Source organism: Gouania willdenowi, chromosome 6, assembly GCF_900634775.1.
Source record: "Gouania willdenowi chromosome 6, fGouWil2.1, whole genome shotgun sequence".
NCBI lineage: Eukaryota > Metazoa > Chordata > Actinopteri > Blenniiformes > Gobiesocidae > Gouania > Gouania willdenowi.
This window is the reverse complement of record NC_041049.1, coordinates 32,468,385-32,484,317: the sequence shown is the minus strand read 5'-3', so window position 1 is coordinate 32,484,317 and position 15,933 is coordinate 32,468,385. Positions and strand designations below refer to the sequence as shown.

Here is a 15,933-nt window from a genome sequence, read left to right as displayed (position 1 = left end):
ACACAGCTCGACCTGTGCTTTATTTAGGACACAAATGATTCAAGATATCAGAAAACCTGAATTAACAATACATTTAGCACATGTGATAGGATAAACATGCTTAAGCCCTCCTTTATTAAACAAACCTTTCTCAACATCACTACCAGGTTTTACAAATGATACAGTTTCAGGTTTTAAAATTTTGCATCATCAATTTATCTTTTTTTTTTTTCCTTTTCTTTTCTTTTTCCCCCCCAATTTTAACCAAAACTACAACTTTATGAACTGTCAGGCTGAGCAGCTTTTTGTTATTATCCTCTAATGATTAGTAATATAATAGTAATATAATTCATTAACATTACTGGTGAAAACATGTTGTACTTAAAGCCTTTTTGTTTTCAGACCCCTGCAGAGTAATTGGTTGAGTTTGATGGAAAGTTACACAATGCATTGTAACCTAAACCTGTGTGTGTGTGTGTGTGTGTGTGTGTGTGTGTGTGTGTGTGTGTGTGTGTGACTTCATTGAGTGACATGTTGGAGATAGAAACTCAATCTATTGGTGGACAACAGCAGAACATGAGGTGCCTGTCTTCTCCTCGTCCCTAGCCAAGGACAGATGGGGGATAGGGACACCTTACTCCATGGTGGTCCCATCAGATTTTTTTCCGATCCCTTCAGCAGCACCTAAACATTTGTCACAGCCGCCTCCAGTTGTCTCTTATGGCTTCATCAGGGCAGTAAAGGGTGGATTTCTCTGATAGGGATGTCCCGATACAACTTATTCGTTTCCGATATGATACCGATATTGCAGCCTTGCGTTTTGGACGATACCGATTTTGATCCAATGCGATCAACATGAATTATTATTAACCAATTGGTTACATAAATGTAAACCTTCAACATAATATCTACAGTATTTTAGAATTGCATAAAATAAATAAAAATAGAATTTCAAAAAAAGACAAATAAATAAATAAATAATCGGAAATTTGAATTCAATATTTGTTCTCAGGCTGATATCAGACCGATTTTTGATATCGATATCGGATTGGGACACCCCTAGTCTCTGATTCAGCTCTGAGTGTATTATGACAGCGCTGTCATATTTTCTTAAATATTTGTTTTCCTCCCTGCTTAAACTTGTAGAGGTCACAATTCCAGAACGTGCAAGTGATCAACATTTCGTGACAGCACTTATTTTTCTTTCTTTTGTTACAGATGTGTTTATTTGGTCAGATTATGATGCAAACTCTAGGAAGTGAGCTCCCTGAATCGAAAATGGGAATATTGTTGTTATTATTCTTAAATACATTTTGTTTCATTTTATTTTTGAAAACAAAATCAAGTTGAAATTGACGTGGAATATGCTATCCTCACATGCATATTTTGGGAAAATATCACACATACAGTGTTACATTTGTTACAATTTGTTTCCATAAATGGGTAGACAGATGGAAATGATAATTCTCTTATAAATAAATAGGAACATTTATTGAAATGAACAAAGGTGAGGTAGAACAACAACAAGTAAAAAATATTTAACAAATAATAAAAACAGGTGATGTAGAACAAGAACAAATAAAAAAGAAAGAAAGCAGCAGTTAAACTTTGGCATTGGTCATTTGAAGATCATGAATTAACTCTATTAGTCTGACTCACTCATTTGATGTTTCTTTTATTTTGGTTAAATACTAGGATTTGTTTAATGTTTTTATTTATGAGAAATAGAAGCAAAGCACATTTTGAAATTGAAGATGTAATCTTTGATTTGTTCATGTCGTATTCTTTATGACTAGTACACTTCTGTCACACAATCTTCATTCTGATTTCTTCCTGTGCAGGTATGGATACATACTCATCTGAGCAGAGGCAACACAGCCATGCAGCCAGTAGCTAGCCATGCTGTGTTAGCTCCTTCACCCTTCTGCACTTTTTTGCTGCACTTTGGTTGGAAGCTCCAGGATTTTCCAAGACCAACCTGAGGAGCATCATGGAGGAGCGACGGACACGTTCCTTCCACTCCACCTGTCATGTTCAGAGAGACTATGGTAGCCGACTGCCCAGTTCCTCTTTCCTGAGCTGCCGCCCAAATGGATACGCCAGCACTAGCCTGAGCTTCAACATGGACTATGAGCTGGATGCTGACCTGGCCTCCAGAGAAGTTGCCAGACGGCGTGCTGCCTCTGAGAGGGGCAGCTACTCTCCTGTTTCACTGGAACTGAAACCCATGGCGGTGAATAATGGATCAGGCGTCCCCTGCAGTCCACCAATACACACAGAGGTCTCGGCGCTGCAGATCATTCACAGTCAGCCCTCCATCACCTCTGTGCCACAGCCTCTTCCTCGCTCCAGCTGGCTGCATCATCATCACAAGGAATTCCAGAGCCCGTACATCAAGACTAGCATGCAGGGGGATGTTTACAACTTCCTGGAAAGACCTGCTGGATTCAAATGCTTCCTGTACCACTTCCTCGTGTAAGTATTCTTATCAGAGTTTTTTCCCCCTTTTGTCAAAATGTACATGTTCAGGTCAATGTGTGAGATGAAAGATTAAATGATGAACAGAAATTTGCAGGAGAAAGTGTTGCATCCATGAACTAACACTGGTTTATTTACTCTGTTTTTGACATGAGGTTGGTTGTGGAATGTTGTGACTACTGCTTTGGAATAATTGGTCTTCTGTGGATTAAGAGTAGTTTATTGAGCTCAAGACACAGTCAGCACGGAGAGCTTTGCAAGCATTGCTGTCCGCAGTGTGTGAAACAGAAAGTTTTACGCATCAGTATATAAGACATTCTGAACAAAGAGTATGTGTTATGCCTGGAACAGAAGAAAGATAGGGCTGTCTGTGAAACTGCATTAATGCGTTAATTAACATCATTCCCAAACGTCGCAAGAGAAGTTACCGGTGGACCATTCTTAAGACGCAAGTGAAACGGAACCATGAAGGAAGCAAAAACACCAAACACAGATGTGCTCATTGTTTTCCAAGACTCATAGAGGGTTGAAGGCCATAGATAAGGAGAAATCACACAAGAGAAAAATATGCTTAAGGCAGAATATCACATACACATTGAACACTTGAAATTAAGCTTAAAAAAAATTATTATAAGTTTTGCCATAACAAGAGGAATGAATCCAAATGATTATAATTTTTGGCACAACAGGTTTCATTTTTGAGCTACAGCCACTGGTTAATTAAGTCTAGTGCCCGACCCACCAGTATTGGGTTCTTGTTCCCAGTAACAAAGGTGTCTGTGGCATTCTGTCCGTCTAATCTCGTTTCCTGACAGAAGCAGGTCAGTGTGATGTGTCCAACAACACCTTTGGCCCCTTAGAATCAGGTATTCTCTGCTTATCCATGTTGTTGACAAATCACCAAGCTCATGCATGAAACATGACGCTTGTTGGGTTTCTGTTTCAGGTGGAAACAGGCAAGTTTTATGCTATGATGTTCAACCAGTGTGTAAACTTACAACATAGACAGGGCTCGAGACTGCGACTAAACTGGTCGCATGTGCGACTATTTTTTCAGTGCGTGCAAGTAAAAATTTCATCTGATCGCATCTGTGTGAGTGCAAGTGAAAATCCAAAAGGTGGAAACTTCCTCGTCCTGTTGTGTCTTCCTCCTGTGAATCGGGGTCCGACATGGACACTACACGCGCTGCCATGTCCCCAAACCAGGACTCGAGACTGCGACCAAAATGGTCACATATGCGAGTATATTTTCAATGTGTGCGAGTGAAAAATGTATCTGGTTGCATCCGTGCAAGTTCGTATTGTGTGACGTTATTTTATACGGAGTGGCTGAGCGCTTCGTCACGTCCCACAGAGTGTACTTGTCTTTCTTTTTCTCCAACGTAAAACCGTCTATAAACAGGCACTGCAAATTGGCTGGCAGCTAGGTTGACCGAGGATTTCTGAGTGGAGGCTGGTTTGACTGCAGTGCTGCAGGTGAGGAGACGGTGCACGCTCACGCAACTTGGCTGCGGGTAATGCAACGGTGAATGCACAGAGTATAAACACCAATGTGCTCCTTTGGAGTGAACGTGGTCCGTGAACAAAGCCAGACATAACAAGCTCTTCAATGAGTGCGCGCTCACATTGAGGGCAGCAGTGAAAAGGAAGAACGTGTGATAGAACGTTCACGCTCATCAGAATCAGCATGAAGGGACCAGAACTGATGGACTATGATGCCAGGCCAGATGTTCAGCTGTGGTTCTCCCAGTGCAGGGGTCTGCAACCTGTGGTTCTGGGGCCTAATGTGGCTCTTTGCAATGGCTCCCTATAGATTTAAAAAAAACTATTGAAATAAATATTATTATTTTTACACAGGCTATTAATAATAAATGACAAATAAAATCAAGATGTAACAATTCGTTAACCTAAAATAAATCACATTGTACAATGACTTAGCACCTTCCTATTTCACCTCCTGCAACATCTACAGACCATCAGTTTTAAATCACTGGTAAGATAACTAAACCAATAAAACACTATTCTAGAAGAAAATAGAGATTTTAATTGTGTGGGAACAGATTCATTTAACCACCAATGCGACAGTTACTGTAAATATGCATGTTTTATGTGTGGCAAGAAATGAGTAATTAGCATGTGTTGATCACATGTTATCAAATTCAAGTTACTTTTTGTAGCCTTTCAAATACATTAACTTAAAAATTGGCACACACATACCAAAAGAGAGACTACTTTATTACAACAGTTCTATGAATCCCATAAGACTGGGCTGGACTTTTGACGTTGAGTGTCCATCCACTCAAAATATTAAATGTTTTACATTTTGAAAGGACTTTGATGTTTTTTTTGTTTTTTTTTACCTTTTTTGAAAAAGTGGGCATTAAAAAAGGTTAAATCATAGGGACAGAACACGTTTAACATCCCCTCTTTATTATTAGTGAAGTCCAAGCCTGTAAACCTTATTTACAGGTAAAAAACTTTCTTGCAAACAAAGCACAACACACAGAACTACTGCCAGAGTAGTAGGTAGGGCCGTTGACTTGGAACTTAACTTAACACAGGGTGTCCGCGGAGTTATTATTAAAAGTTGATAAAATCAATTGTGGGAAAATTAAGGCCTTTAAAAAGTATAAGAAAAGTCTTAAACGTGATTTATGAGGTATTAAATATTATTGTATTCAAGCTTTGACTCGGTTGCGTACTCGGAGGTAGATCGCCTCGCGCGGGTGCCACGTCACGTGACAGTGAATGTTCCAGCACAAAAACAGATGAGAAGAAAACAATAATGGGAAAGTGCAAGTTCTATGACTCCTGGCTCAAGATGTCCGAATTCAAAGATTGGATAAAGCCAGTCGGGAATAAGAACCGGGAAGCCTATTGCACACTTTGTAACAAAAGGATTAGCGTAGCATCAATGGGCATTAATGGGCCAATTTATCACCAAGTCCAACACCTTGCGCCAAAGGCACAAAGAAAAGCTCAAAGAGCTGATGGACACAGGAGGTGATTGAAAGCAAATCACACAATCTCAGGCACATGTCCTAAATTTTGATTATGTTGTAATAAGTTCTTGTTTTGAATAACTGTTGTTACTTGTGACCTGAGGGGATTGTCAATCAACCTTCCTTCAGTTTAATTTATTCTTTAGAATTTTATTCCTTCTCAGCTTACTTCATTTCTGTCAAGTTGCAAACTACAACTGTTAAAGGTGTGTTGCTAACAACAGCTTAAAGTGGCGATGAAGTCTTAAATTTTTTATTAAAAAGGTATTGAAATTAACCTCAGGATTCCTGTTTATAACCTTGTTATTGTGGAAACAAACACCATGAGTGAAAATCTGATCTTTTACTAATGTTTATTCTGTCTATGTTTCTTTACGACCACACATTTTTTTTATAAATTATTATAGTTTGCAGCAGTTTTAGTACTTCACCACTTTACGGAAATCATGTGTGGTCTGTTGGTTATCCTTGTGAAAATACAGCCAGATGTTGTCTAGTCTCTGCACTGTGTTTTTATTTCTGTGCAGATTATAGAGTTATGACAGTGAATCCTCAGCATGCAGGCTTTCCCTCCATCCATGTGGAGTGGGCAGAGAGGAAACCTCCTGTTGGGTATCTGCTTACAGGAGATTATCATCTGGATGAAATAAACTGTACAGGTCACAACCAGTTATACCAGCAAATTATGTGAGAATGGAAATACTTAGAAAGATGAAGAACAGACAATACATTAATCTACCCCCTTTAGTGCTGCACATTACCTGGAACAGTGGTTCCCAAATCGGGAGGCACGCCCCCCTAGGGTGTATATATATATTTATTTATTTTATTATTTTTTTTAGATTAATTTTTTATTGGGTTTAATTTTAGAAACAAAACCATTAAGGGCAACAAGAACAACAAGGCAAGGGGAGAACCCATCTCACGTCACAACCACATACATACACACAATTTTGCATGTTGAGCCCCCATTTATGTGGAGAAGGTAAAAAATAAAAATAAAAACAAAATAATCAAAATAAAATAAAATTATATACATATATACATATATGCATGTATGCATATATACATACATACAACAGTATTAAACAGCACCAATCAAAAGGATTGAAATTCTCAATTTAAAGGATTTAAAATATTGGCTAATAACCTCTGTTTTTACACACCAATTTTTGGTCAGGTCTGAAACTATACTTTTAAGGATTACTTAATGTTATATAAAGTCAGGTCTGAAAGTTGACACGTGGATAAGCCATCTTGACCAGCTCTCCACAAATATGTCAAATTGATTTCATAGTTTAAATGTGATTCTTTCCATTGTGTATATATTGTAGACCAAATCAATCCACTCATTTATGATTGGTGCATCTTTCTTAAGCCATTTTCTAGTCAAGGTCTTCTTACATGCCACTAACAACACCCTTAACAGGTATTTATCACTCTTGGCACAGTTGATATGTTCTAAATCACATAGGTACATCATTTTAAAATCAAAAAGAAAAGTTCTCTTAAAAACTGCCTCCACGACCCCGTGAACACTTTGCCAAAATGGACCCACAGAGGGACAGTTCCAGAAAATATGAAAGTGATTTGCCACAGTCTCTCCACACAATCTCCAGCAGGCAGTCTGATTGGAATATTTAATTGTCTGTGCTGGAGTGCAAAAAAAGCGAGTCATGTTCTTCCAACTGAATTCTCTCCAGGTGGGAGAACTCGTCATTGACCATTGCTGTCTACAGATTCTGTCCCACTCTTCTAGTGTTATTGTGATACTGCCCTCTGCTTCCCACTTTATTTTAATGTCCAGGTATGATGTGGTTTTAAATTTTGAATAGCCAAATATAATTTAGATATTACTTTTTGATAAGGTCTGTCTTTATAGGCTTTTAAGAATATCTCTAAGATTTCTGTTCCTGTTAAGTCATTGTCTTTTAGGAACTTCTTGTGAATAAAATCTCGAATTTGTAGATATCTAAAATGATCTTGTTGATGTAAATTAAAATTGTCCTTGAGGTCCTGGAAGCTTAAGACTGTACTCTGATCTAGGAGTGTACAATTTGCAGTAAGACCATAATTACACCAATTTCTAAACCTGAAGTCAAATTTACTGTAAAGGCTGGATCATATGCAAACCATCTAAAAATTTCAGCTCTAGTTCTTAGTTGGTATCTCTTAATTACTTCGTTCCATGTCCTTAAGGAACTACTAATCCAAGGATTATTGGGGTCCGAAAGATGACTGGTTAATGAAGGGTGTCCAATTAATGTGATGAAACATATTTTTATCTTTGCACTTCATAGAACTTTAATATTACTGTTGTAGAACCTGTACTTGCAACAGAAAAGGTTTGGGAACCACAGACCTGGAAGAACATATGCATTGTACATGTATAGTTTCTGGTGGAAGGATGATAATTGTTACATCACAGTATGGCATTGGTTAGAATCCAAGCCAGATTATTTTGTTGCTATTGGGGACTTCAATGCTTTATTGAACAGTCATTATTTTCCTATGTACAATACATCCTTTTCTGGGTGTAATTATTTTGAAGGGATTGTGCTGTTGAAACTTTGTTGCTTTGCCAGCTCTCTCTTAAAAAGGAAATTGGAATTTAATTTACAATTTTAACCTGGTTAAAAAAAGTGTAATTGAAAAAAAAAATGTTGAAACAATAACTAGGATGCCGAATGGATTGACCGCATTCCCTCGGTACTACTGAGTACAGATTCACAAAATAATCAGGTACCATGGTACCATGTTTTGGTATGTAAACGCATCCTTGTGACTGTGAGGGAGTAGAAGAGTATAGGAAATTTTTCTCTCTAATCTCTCAGCAGCTCTTTTGTTAGTTGAACTTTTGTTGACTGACAAAGTTTTAGGGCTTGTAATGACCAAGCAGTTATTCAAAAAGCTCCAAGAAAATAACACAGCAACGAAACCAAGTCCTCTTTAGTTTTCAACAGAGAGCATTTGACTTTGTAGACCACCATATCCTCCTGCACCGACTCCAGCACTACACAGGTCTCTCTGACACTTCCCTTCAATGGTTTCACTCCTACCTCACTGACAGAGCCGAGTGCGTAGCAGTAGAGATGCAAAATCTAGACACCACACTGTCACCTGTGTGGTCCCCAGGGCTCCGCACTCGGTCCAACCCTCTTCACCATTTACATGCTCCCCCTGGGTCGTCTCGTAAGCAGGCATGGAATTAATTTCCATTGCTATGCTGACGACACACAACTATATTTTAAAATCACTCCCCCCTGCTCTCCCTCTGCCCCGGCTGCCCACCTCAGCTCCTGCCTGGAGGAGATAGGGGCGTGGATGAGTCAAAACTTCCTGCAGCTAAATGGCTCAAAAACAGAAGCCATTCAAACTGGAACCTCTCACCAACTCTGCTCCTCCCCAATCACCTCTGTTTTATTTTCTGGACACACCATTCCCCTCTCTCCCTCTGTCACAAACCTGGGAGTTAAAGTTGACCCCCACCTTTCCTTTGACAGTCATGTCACCTCCATTTGTGAGGGAGTGGACGAGTAGGTAATTTCCATGCCGAACATCAACACAGCATTGCACACACAAGAGTGTATAACGTCAGTAGCCATGGATTCAATCAACAAAGCAAGTATGGCTGATAGAAAGCACTCAAAAGTATGGCTCTTCTTTTCATAATGTGATGTAGATTACGCTCAATGCAATACAGCAGGAATTTTTCTAATCTGAAGATGGTTAAATGCAACAATGACACTATTCAAGCCTTTTTTACTTCTTCAGGCGAGTTTTATCAACAGCTGGGTTACATTTAGAATCACTTGGTTAACATTTTTGTGTTGATAACCAGCTTCGTAGTACATCTGCTTTGAGATTGAGAATGTTTGGTTAAGTGAAGCCCGCTAATAGAGAGATATCCCAGATATATTTATCCAGCTTCATAGCACAGACCCCCATGTGCTCTTTATTGAAAAACTGATGACAATGTTGGATCTCTTGAAAGTTTCAGTATATGATTAATGCTGCTGAATCAGTTTGCCTGGTGTATTCTCTGCTCCTTTCCTGCTTGAGCCTGTGGAGAGATTTTACCCTACATTCAGTGGTGTTCAGTGAATGAAATGATAAGTATGTTAGGATGAGATAACTGTGTTTGTAGTTGCTGGCTGGTGTGGTGTAATCCACTCTAAGCTCCTTCGTTGTTGGCTTTGGAAGGCCTGTCAAATATGTTTAGACTGCAGTTCAGTATTCATACCGTTTATATATGGGTCTGTATTTTTATATACTATCTGTTTGTATACAGCTTGTTCTTTAGATATTTTGTCATGGTTCAGACAGTAACAGATATTTCCAGGATAGGTTGAGGGCATGTTTTTGCCCATTTTTACATTTTGTTTTACAAAATCATTTTATTGAAATAGATTAGATTAGATTGATCAATAGCTGCACCAGCCACAGAATCTGGTTTCAACTCAGGACCCACAGATACACTGCTAAAAAGTTGGATAGGTTTCATGTCATGTTTATCCTTCGCTCTTCCATTAGTGCTGAAGATTTGCCGTAATCATAGTTGGAGTTACCCATTTGGCTGTTTTTGAAATAGGTAACAGTCTTTAATCTTTCAATCTTTTACTTCTTTTGGCATTTTCCTTATTGGAATTAGTTTCTTCCAGTGCACTTTTGTCTCCTGCGACCTCCTGGGTCTCCTTCACAGCTCCAACTGCCCTCACTAATCTTTCTCTTCTCTTCATGTGATGTGAACAACTCTTTTTCATTTCTGTGTGTGACAAAGGGATATTTTAAAGATTTTTTTAGTTGATTTATTGTTCTTATTAGTGATTTCAAACTGTGTTTTAATGGTTTTTTTTCGCTGTTTTAATGCTTTCTGTTGCACTTTTTAATTGTATAAAGCACATTAAATGATTTTGTGTATGAAATGTGCTATACAAATACATTTGCCTTGCCTGGCAGCTTCACCTTAAGCATCCTTTACCCTCAGTTTTCTCTCTTACATCCATGCCCAAACTATATCATCCTCATCTCTCTCACCTCATGTCCACAACATCGCAATATTTCTGCTGGTATAATATATGTATATAAAATGTTATTTCTTGTCTATACAGTGTCTGTGAGTATTTATCATAGAGGACATATACCAGGCATGAGTAACTACACATTCATCATGACCCTTCACCAATTGATTTGATTTAATTTTATTTTATTTTGAACATGAACACAGTAGCAGTGTTTTTACCACAATGTAAATGATAATGATAAAAATAGTAATTTGAAAAAAATCAAACAAAGCAAAGTGAGAGTAAATGGTTTGATACATGTTTGAACAGGAGTAGGAGGAATGATAAACTTATATTATCCAACCCTTTGTAATAACAAACAAATTTTGGCTTTAAAGTAACTTTAGCTTTACTCTACTAGCGAGGGCTGCAACGTTTATCAATATCGAATTGCAATCGAGGTTTTGACTACTGCAATAACGTTACCTCAAGGGAGGTAGAGTTTTTTTTCTTCTGTCTCTGGTGTTTGAGTGATGTTCACCAATCAGAATGGTGGAGCCTTGTAATCTCAGGTTCAGCTGGAACAGATAAAAGGTCTGAGTTTCCATGAAGCAGATCCTAAAGTGTTTAGACAGACGCTCTGTGATTCTTCCAGAAGAGGGCGCTGTCCACATAAAATCAAATTTTTTTGAAAGTTGATTAATGTTTTTTGTTCTAATGTGGGGCAATTTGAGCAAGAATAAGTTGTTTGACAGTTGTTTGACTTCCTTCACTCATCATTTTATCAGTCTCTGCATTTAAAAGCATTAAACATAAAAATCACAAATCGAATCGGAATATTGGTCCAAAAAATCTCAATTAGGTTTTTAGTCAAAATCGTGCAGCACCACTAAATTTGGCCATCAAAGAGCTATACATTTCAAAACTTAACGCACCGGTGGCACTCACTCGTGCGCCACACAATCCCCCTACACTGTGAAAAATTCTGGAGAGAACCCTGATGTAGAATTAGAATCGGCTGGTATCTGACGTAGCTCATCAAGACAGTGGCTGCTTCAGTAGCTGATGGTGGCTCAAGGTGGACCTACTTCTGTCACGTGGACCGGGACCCGCTTGGACCTCTAACGGTGCAGTAAACTAGTATCTCTGGGTAAAGTAAACATGCTACTGCAAAGTAGCAGCGTTGCTGTGACTAGATTAGCCTGCTTCGTGATATTTTAGCAAGAGTGGGACCAAAACTACACACATTAAATTTGCTATATAAATGATAGAGGGTATATTGTACGGTCGACGTTTTTATATCGCACTACGATATATATTTTTAATCTCACAGCATTAGGCTCTAAAACAAGTGTAGCTACATTTAGGAACTCTTTCTAAAACTGAAAATAACCATGCATTACATTTAATCTTTCCATTACCGATGCAAACAAAAAAGAGCGGATCTTTGGGGGTCTCTATGAAAGCCCACACAGTTGTCAGACTTCCTTCATAAATGTCTGAGATCTGTTCCAACTCTCCACACAGTACAGATAGAAAGAGGGAAAACATGTTGCAAGAAAGGAAATTGCACAATCAAAACAATAAAAAAAGAATATATGCATATGCAAATGTAGAAAAACAATAAAAAACTGAAGATACACATATACACACTAAACTAGCTATCTGTGGATTCTTTACCATTCATCGTGCCAATGTTCAAGTCTTCAGCTTTTATTTTTAAAGCATTTTGTGTGTGCCTAATGTGTTTAAGTCACTTAATTAGGAGTGAAGATGGTGCTGGCGCAGTGCTTTGGCTGACCAGGTTGTCCCTGTCCCTCTGTGTTTAGATAATGTTTCCTAAGCCAGTGTTGCCTCTGTGTCTCTACTGATGGAGAGGGGTAGGGCGAGTGTGCTGCTGTGCCTCCCTGCTGGGTGGATCTGGAGTCAGTAATGCCGACTAAAGCCCCAGCTGTTTTATTTTAATCAGATCGCAGAGGTTTTGGCCCCAGCTAAATGAGGTTGGCTAATGGCTGCGAGTGACCCAGTGTTGTCCAATGCCAACGTCTCTCTGCTGTGTCAGAGTGAAGGACCTTTGGGCTGAATCGCTGCCTCATTTGTTATTATCCATACTTGAAGTACGTAAGTCACCTAAATGGCCTTGTTGGTTTTATCAAGTTCCACTTTAAATAAATTTGGGACTTGTGCATACATTTCTGCAGACTACAATGAAACAATCAGTAAAACGCAACTCACCTTTTTCTTTAAACACACAAATAAACAGCACATCAATGGCAGTTTAAAGTAAGAGACATGTATCTATCATTTCAGCGTTTACATAAAAATATACGAAAAGGCTTTTTCCTAGCTGGTGAAGCGTTATGTTTGTATTGACACAGAGGGTCTCTTGCTTTTTAGGACCTAAAAAGGTTATAGCAGTGGTTCCCAACCTTTTCGGGACAGTGGCTTCATATCACCAAATTTCTGGTGACCCCAGAGACTGCAGTTTTGACGTTCAGACGTGCACGCAGTTAGGATATAGTTTTTATATTTGGGTTACTAGAGTCTGGATAGCGTTTTGATAGTTAAGATATAGTTTATAAAGTTTAGAGGGAGAAAGAGAGAGAGCGTTTGAAGATTTTTGAGAGATAGGAGGTTAGTATAGATGCAATTGAAAAAGTGTCATAATCATGGGCTAGAATCAGAAGCTCTGAAAAGTTCATCTTTGGTTTAGGTAAATCAAACCATTATAGTCCGGTAGATGCGGCAACTCTGGACTTACTACGTAGCTTTGGATTGCTAAACCGGCTACATCCAGCAGCCTATGAAGCAGCAGGATACTCTGACCCGCCGTGTCCGCCAGCGGAGGAGACGTAAGCAGTGTGATCGGAAGTAGAAGCGGGGATGCCGAGCGGGGCTAGCAACCAAGCTAAGTCTAAGTATTTAGTTTTCCTCGTCTTTCACCTCCAAGCAGGCAGGATGACAAGGAGGTTCACCCTCAGCACCTGCATGTTTGTTCCATAGCAGAATGAACGGAGTAAACTAGAAACTATTTAGTTCATTCTGTTTGGTTTAAGACTGAATGAAAACAGAACAGAATGAAACAGGAGGAGGCGGGGCTGCTAGCATGTTTGTTTACAAACGATTGGAAGTGTTACCTGTTAAGGAATGTCCAACTATATACCTCTGTGCCTCAATGTTTAATATGTATTGCAAGTGCAATTTAGTTTTTTGATCGAGACTTGATAAACTATTTCATTTATTGCTTTGGTTGTGTGTTTTTCCCATCTTAACAGAGACAGGGTCTATTTTATTGTTTTTGTTTGTGTTATTTATTAAAGTGCAGTTTTTTTGCTAACAGAGACTGAGACTCCATTTTATTTTAATTGTTTGTTTTTTTTGTTTCAAATATTTAAAAGTTCTTGACATTCCAATTACAATAGTAAAAAATACTAATGAGAAACACAAGTTGATTACATTTGAAAGGGTGTACTTGCATGGTTTAAAAAAAATTGACAGCAGCAAAATCTGTCATCGGCCCAGGCCTAGCTATCGCCAACGTTTGTGTAACGTTAGTAGTGTATTGTGAAATAAAAATACCACCAGCATTGCTGTGTGGCAATAAATACTGTCTATGTATTGTATTGTGCAACGTGAGCTTGAGCTCTGCGCACTTCAGTGCTGCTAGCTAACTGTGCTTGTGTTTGGTTACAGTTAGTAGCTGGTGGCTAAACAGCTGTGTTTAGTTTACGTTAGCTAGAAATAGCATATAATGCTGGCATGAATGTTAACGGTGGCTAACTTACAGCTAACAGAACACAGCTATCGAGCCACAAGCACCACCAAAATGTAGAGCTGCTAGCTATGGTAGCAAGCAGATTGTAGTGACATTAGACGTATCTGTTCAACGTTTCACTTGCCAATTCATGATTTGCGTTAGCTCAATTATGCTGTGGTCGTTTCCGAGTGAAGCACAATATCAGACTGAAGTTTTCCAGCTTAGTATCATGATTCACTACACGAAAGTTAGTTAGCCAATGAATGTCAACTAACGCATAACACTGACCTTTCATTTTGTATAACACTGCTTTTATTTTGTGTTAAGCAGAAGATGATTGACTTTGGAAAACCGTTGTATAACAAAAGTAATTTACTAAGATTTTTTTGGTATTTATTTGAGATTTTATGGTTTTTATTAATTGTGCAGCAGAAAAATAATCATTAGATTAATTGTCTAGTTAGTCATTAGAATAGTCGACTTTTCAATAAAATAATCGCCCGAATAATTGTTTTAAAAATAATCATTTACCCCCAGCCCGAGGTTGAGGACCAGTATATTGATCACACAAGACAAAAACAAGTATATGCAAGTGAAATATATTATACAGTGTTTAGTGTAACCATGAGTGAAGTGTACATTATTTGGTCATGACCATGAAAATATACAATATAGCCATACAGTAAAATTTGTCTCTGAATTTTACCTATCCTGTTTTATATTTCAAAAATAATAATCTGTAAGCACACAAGAAAACAACATATTCATAATTATCACTTGTTTGCTTTATTTTATGAATTAGCCTACTGGCATTTTCACTGAGAAACAATCATTTTGTTTGGAAAAATAGATCTCCCAAACATTTGTTTCTTGAACATAAAGCAGTAATACAACATATTCCTCACCCTGAAACTGTGAAATACAACTCTCTACAACTTTAATGAGAAAGGTGTTTGAGAGGATGCACAGAACTCTGCAATGTTTGGATGAATTTGAGTCTGAGTCTTAAATCTTTCTCCACACAAAGTCTTGTTCTCTATTTTGTTTTCATGTTTGTCAAAGCTGAAAATCCACTTTCACACAAGTACCTGCAGAGTTTTCACCGGGAATTTTTCACAGCATAGGGGGATCGCGTGGCACACAAGCAAGTTCCACCGGTGCAGAATTTTTTTTAAATTTAGTGAAGTAAAGCTAAAGGTTTTTTTTTTTTTTTTGTTTTTTCTAGCCTTGGTATAGGTCCTCCACTAATAAATACTCACAGACACTGTAAAGCAGGGGTCCCCAATCCTGATCCTCAAGGGCCACTATCTAGCATGTTTTAGATGTTTCATGTGGAATGATTGGTTATGAGTTATGAAGCACACTGCTTATATTGGACGGTAATTATGCAAAGGATGCAGACAGGCAGTATCGGGGGCAGCTAAGTGGCGGCAGGGTCCTCGGGTAAAGATGGAAGAATCAGAGCAGATTGCCTGTAGTAAATTGACGGGGCGGCTGATGTATGCGTTTCTCGGTTATGCAGATTAAAAAGAGAGTTTAAACAACCCATGCACATCTGAAAGTCCCTTTTGTGTCCAAGGGTGCAACAACTAGTCTAATACAACGGTAAGAAAAAAACAGTGTAGGGGGTGCCATCACTCCGGAGGAGAGCAAAATTACAACGTTGGGGCCCCTACGCTCAACAGTGCTGGCGAGAACCCTGAAAATGGTAGCA

The 15,933-nt window shown here is 38.5% G+C and overlaps 1 protein-coding gene and 1 long non-coding RNA gene across 2 annotated transcripts in view; one reads left to right on the top strand and one right to left on the bottom strand.

The window, feature by feature from the left end:
- The first annotated feature begins 1,963 nt into the window (after positions 1-1,963).
- kcnq1.2 (potassium voltage-gated channel, KQT-like subfamily, member 1.2) overlaps positions 1,964-15,933 on the top strand; it is a 323,859-nt gene continuing 309,889 nt past the window's right edge. The window contains exon 1 of the mRNA XM_028450534.1: positions 1,964-2,454. Within this exon, the coding sequence (XP_028306335.1) occupies positions 1,970-2,454 (485 nt within the window). The 5' untranslated portion in view covers positions 1,964-1,969. The remainder of the gene's footprint in view (positions 2,455-15,933) is intronic.
- The window catches only part of LOC114465493 (uncharacterized), a 40,548-nt gene continuing 27,439 nt past the window's right edge, over positions 2,825-15,933 (bottom strand). Inside the window, exon 4 of the long non-coding RNA XR_003674308.1 lies at positions 2,825-4,264. This is a non-coding gene — a long non-coding RNA (uncharacterized LOC114465493). The remainder of the gene's footprint in view (positions 4,265-15,933) is intronic.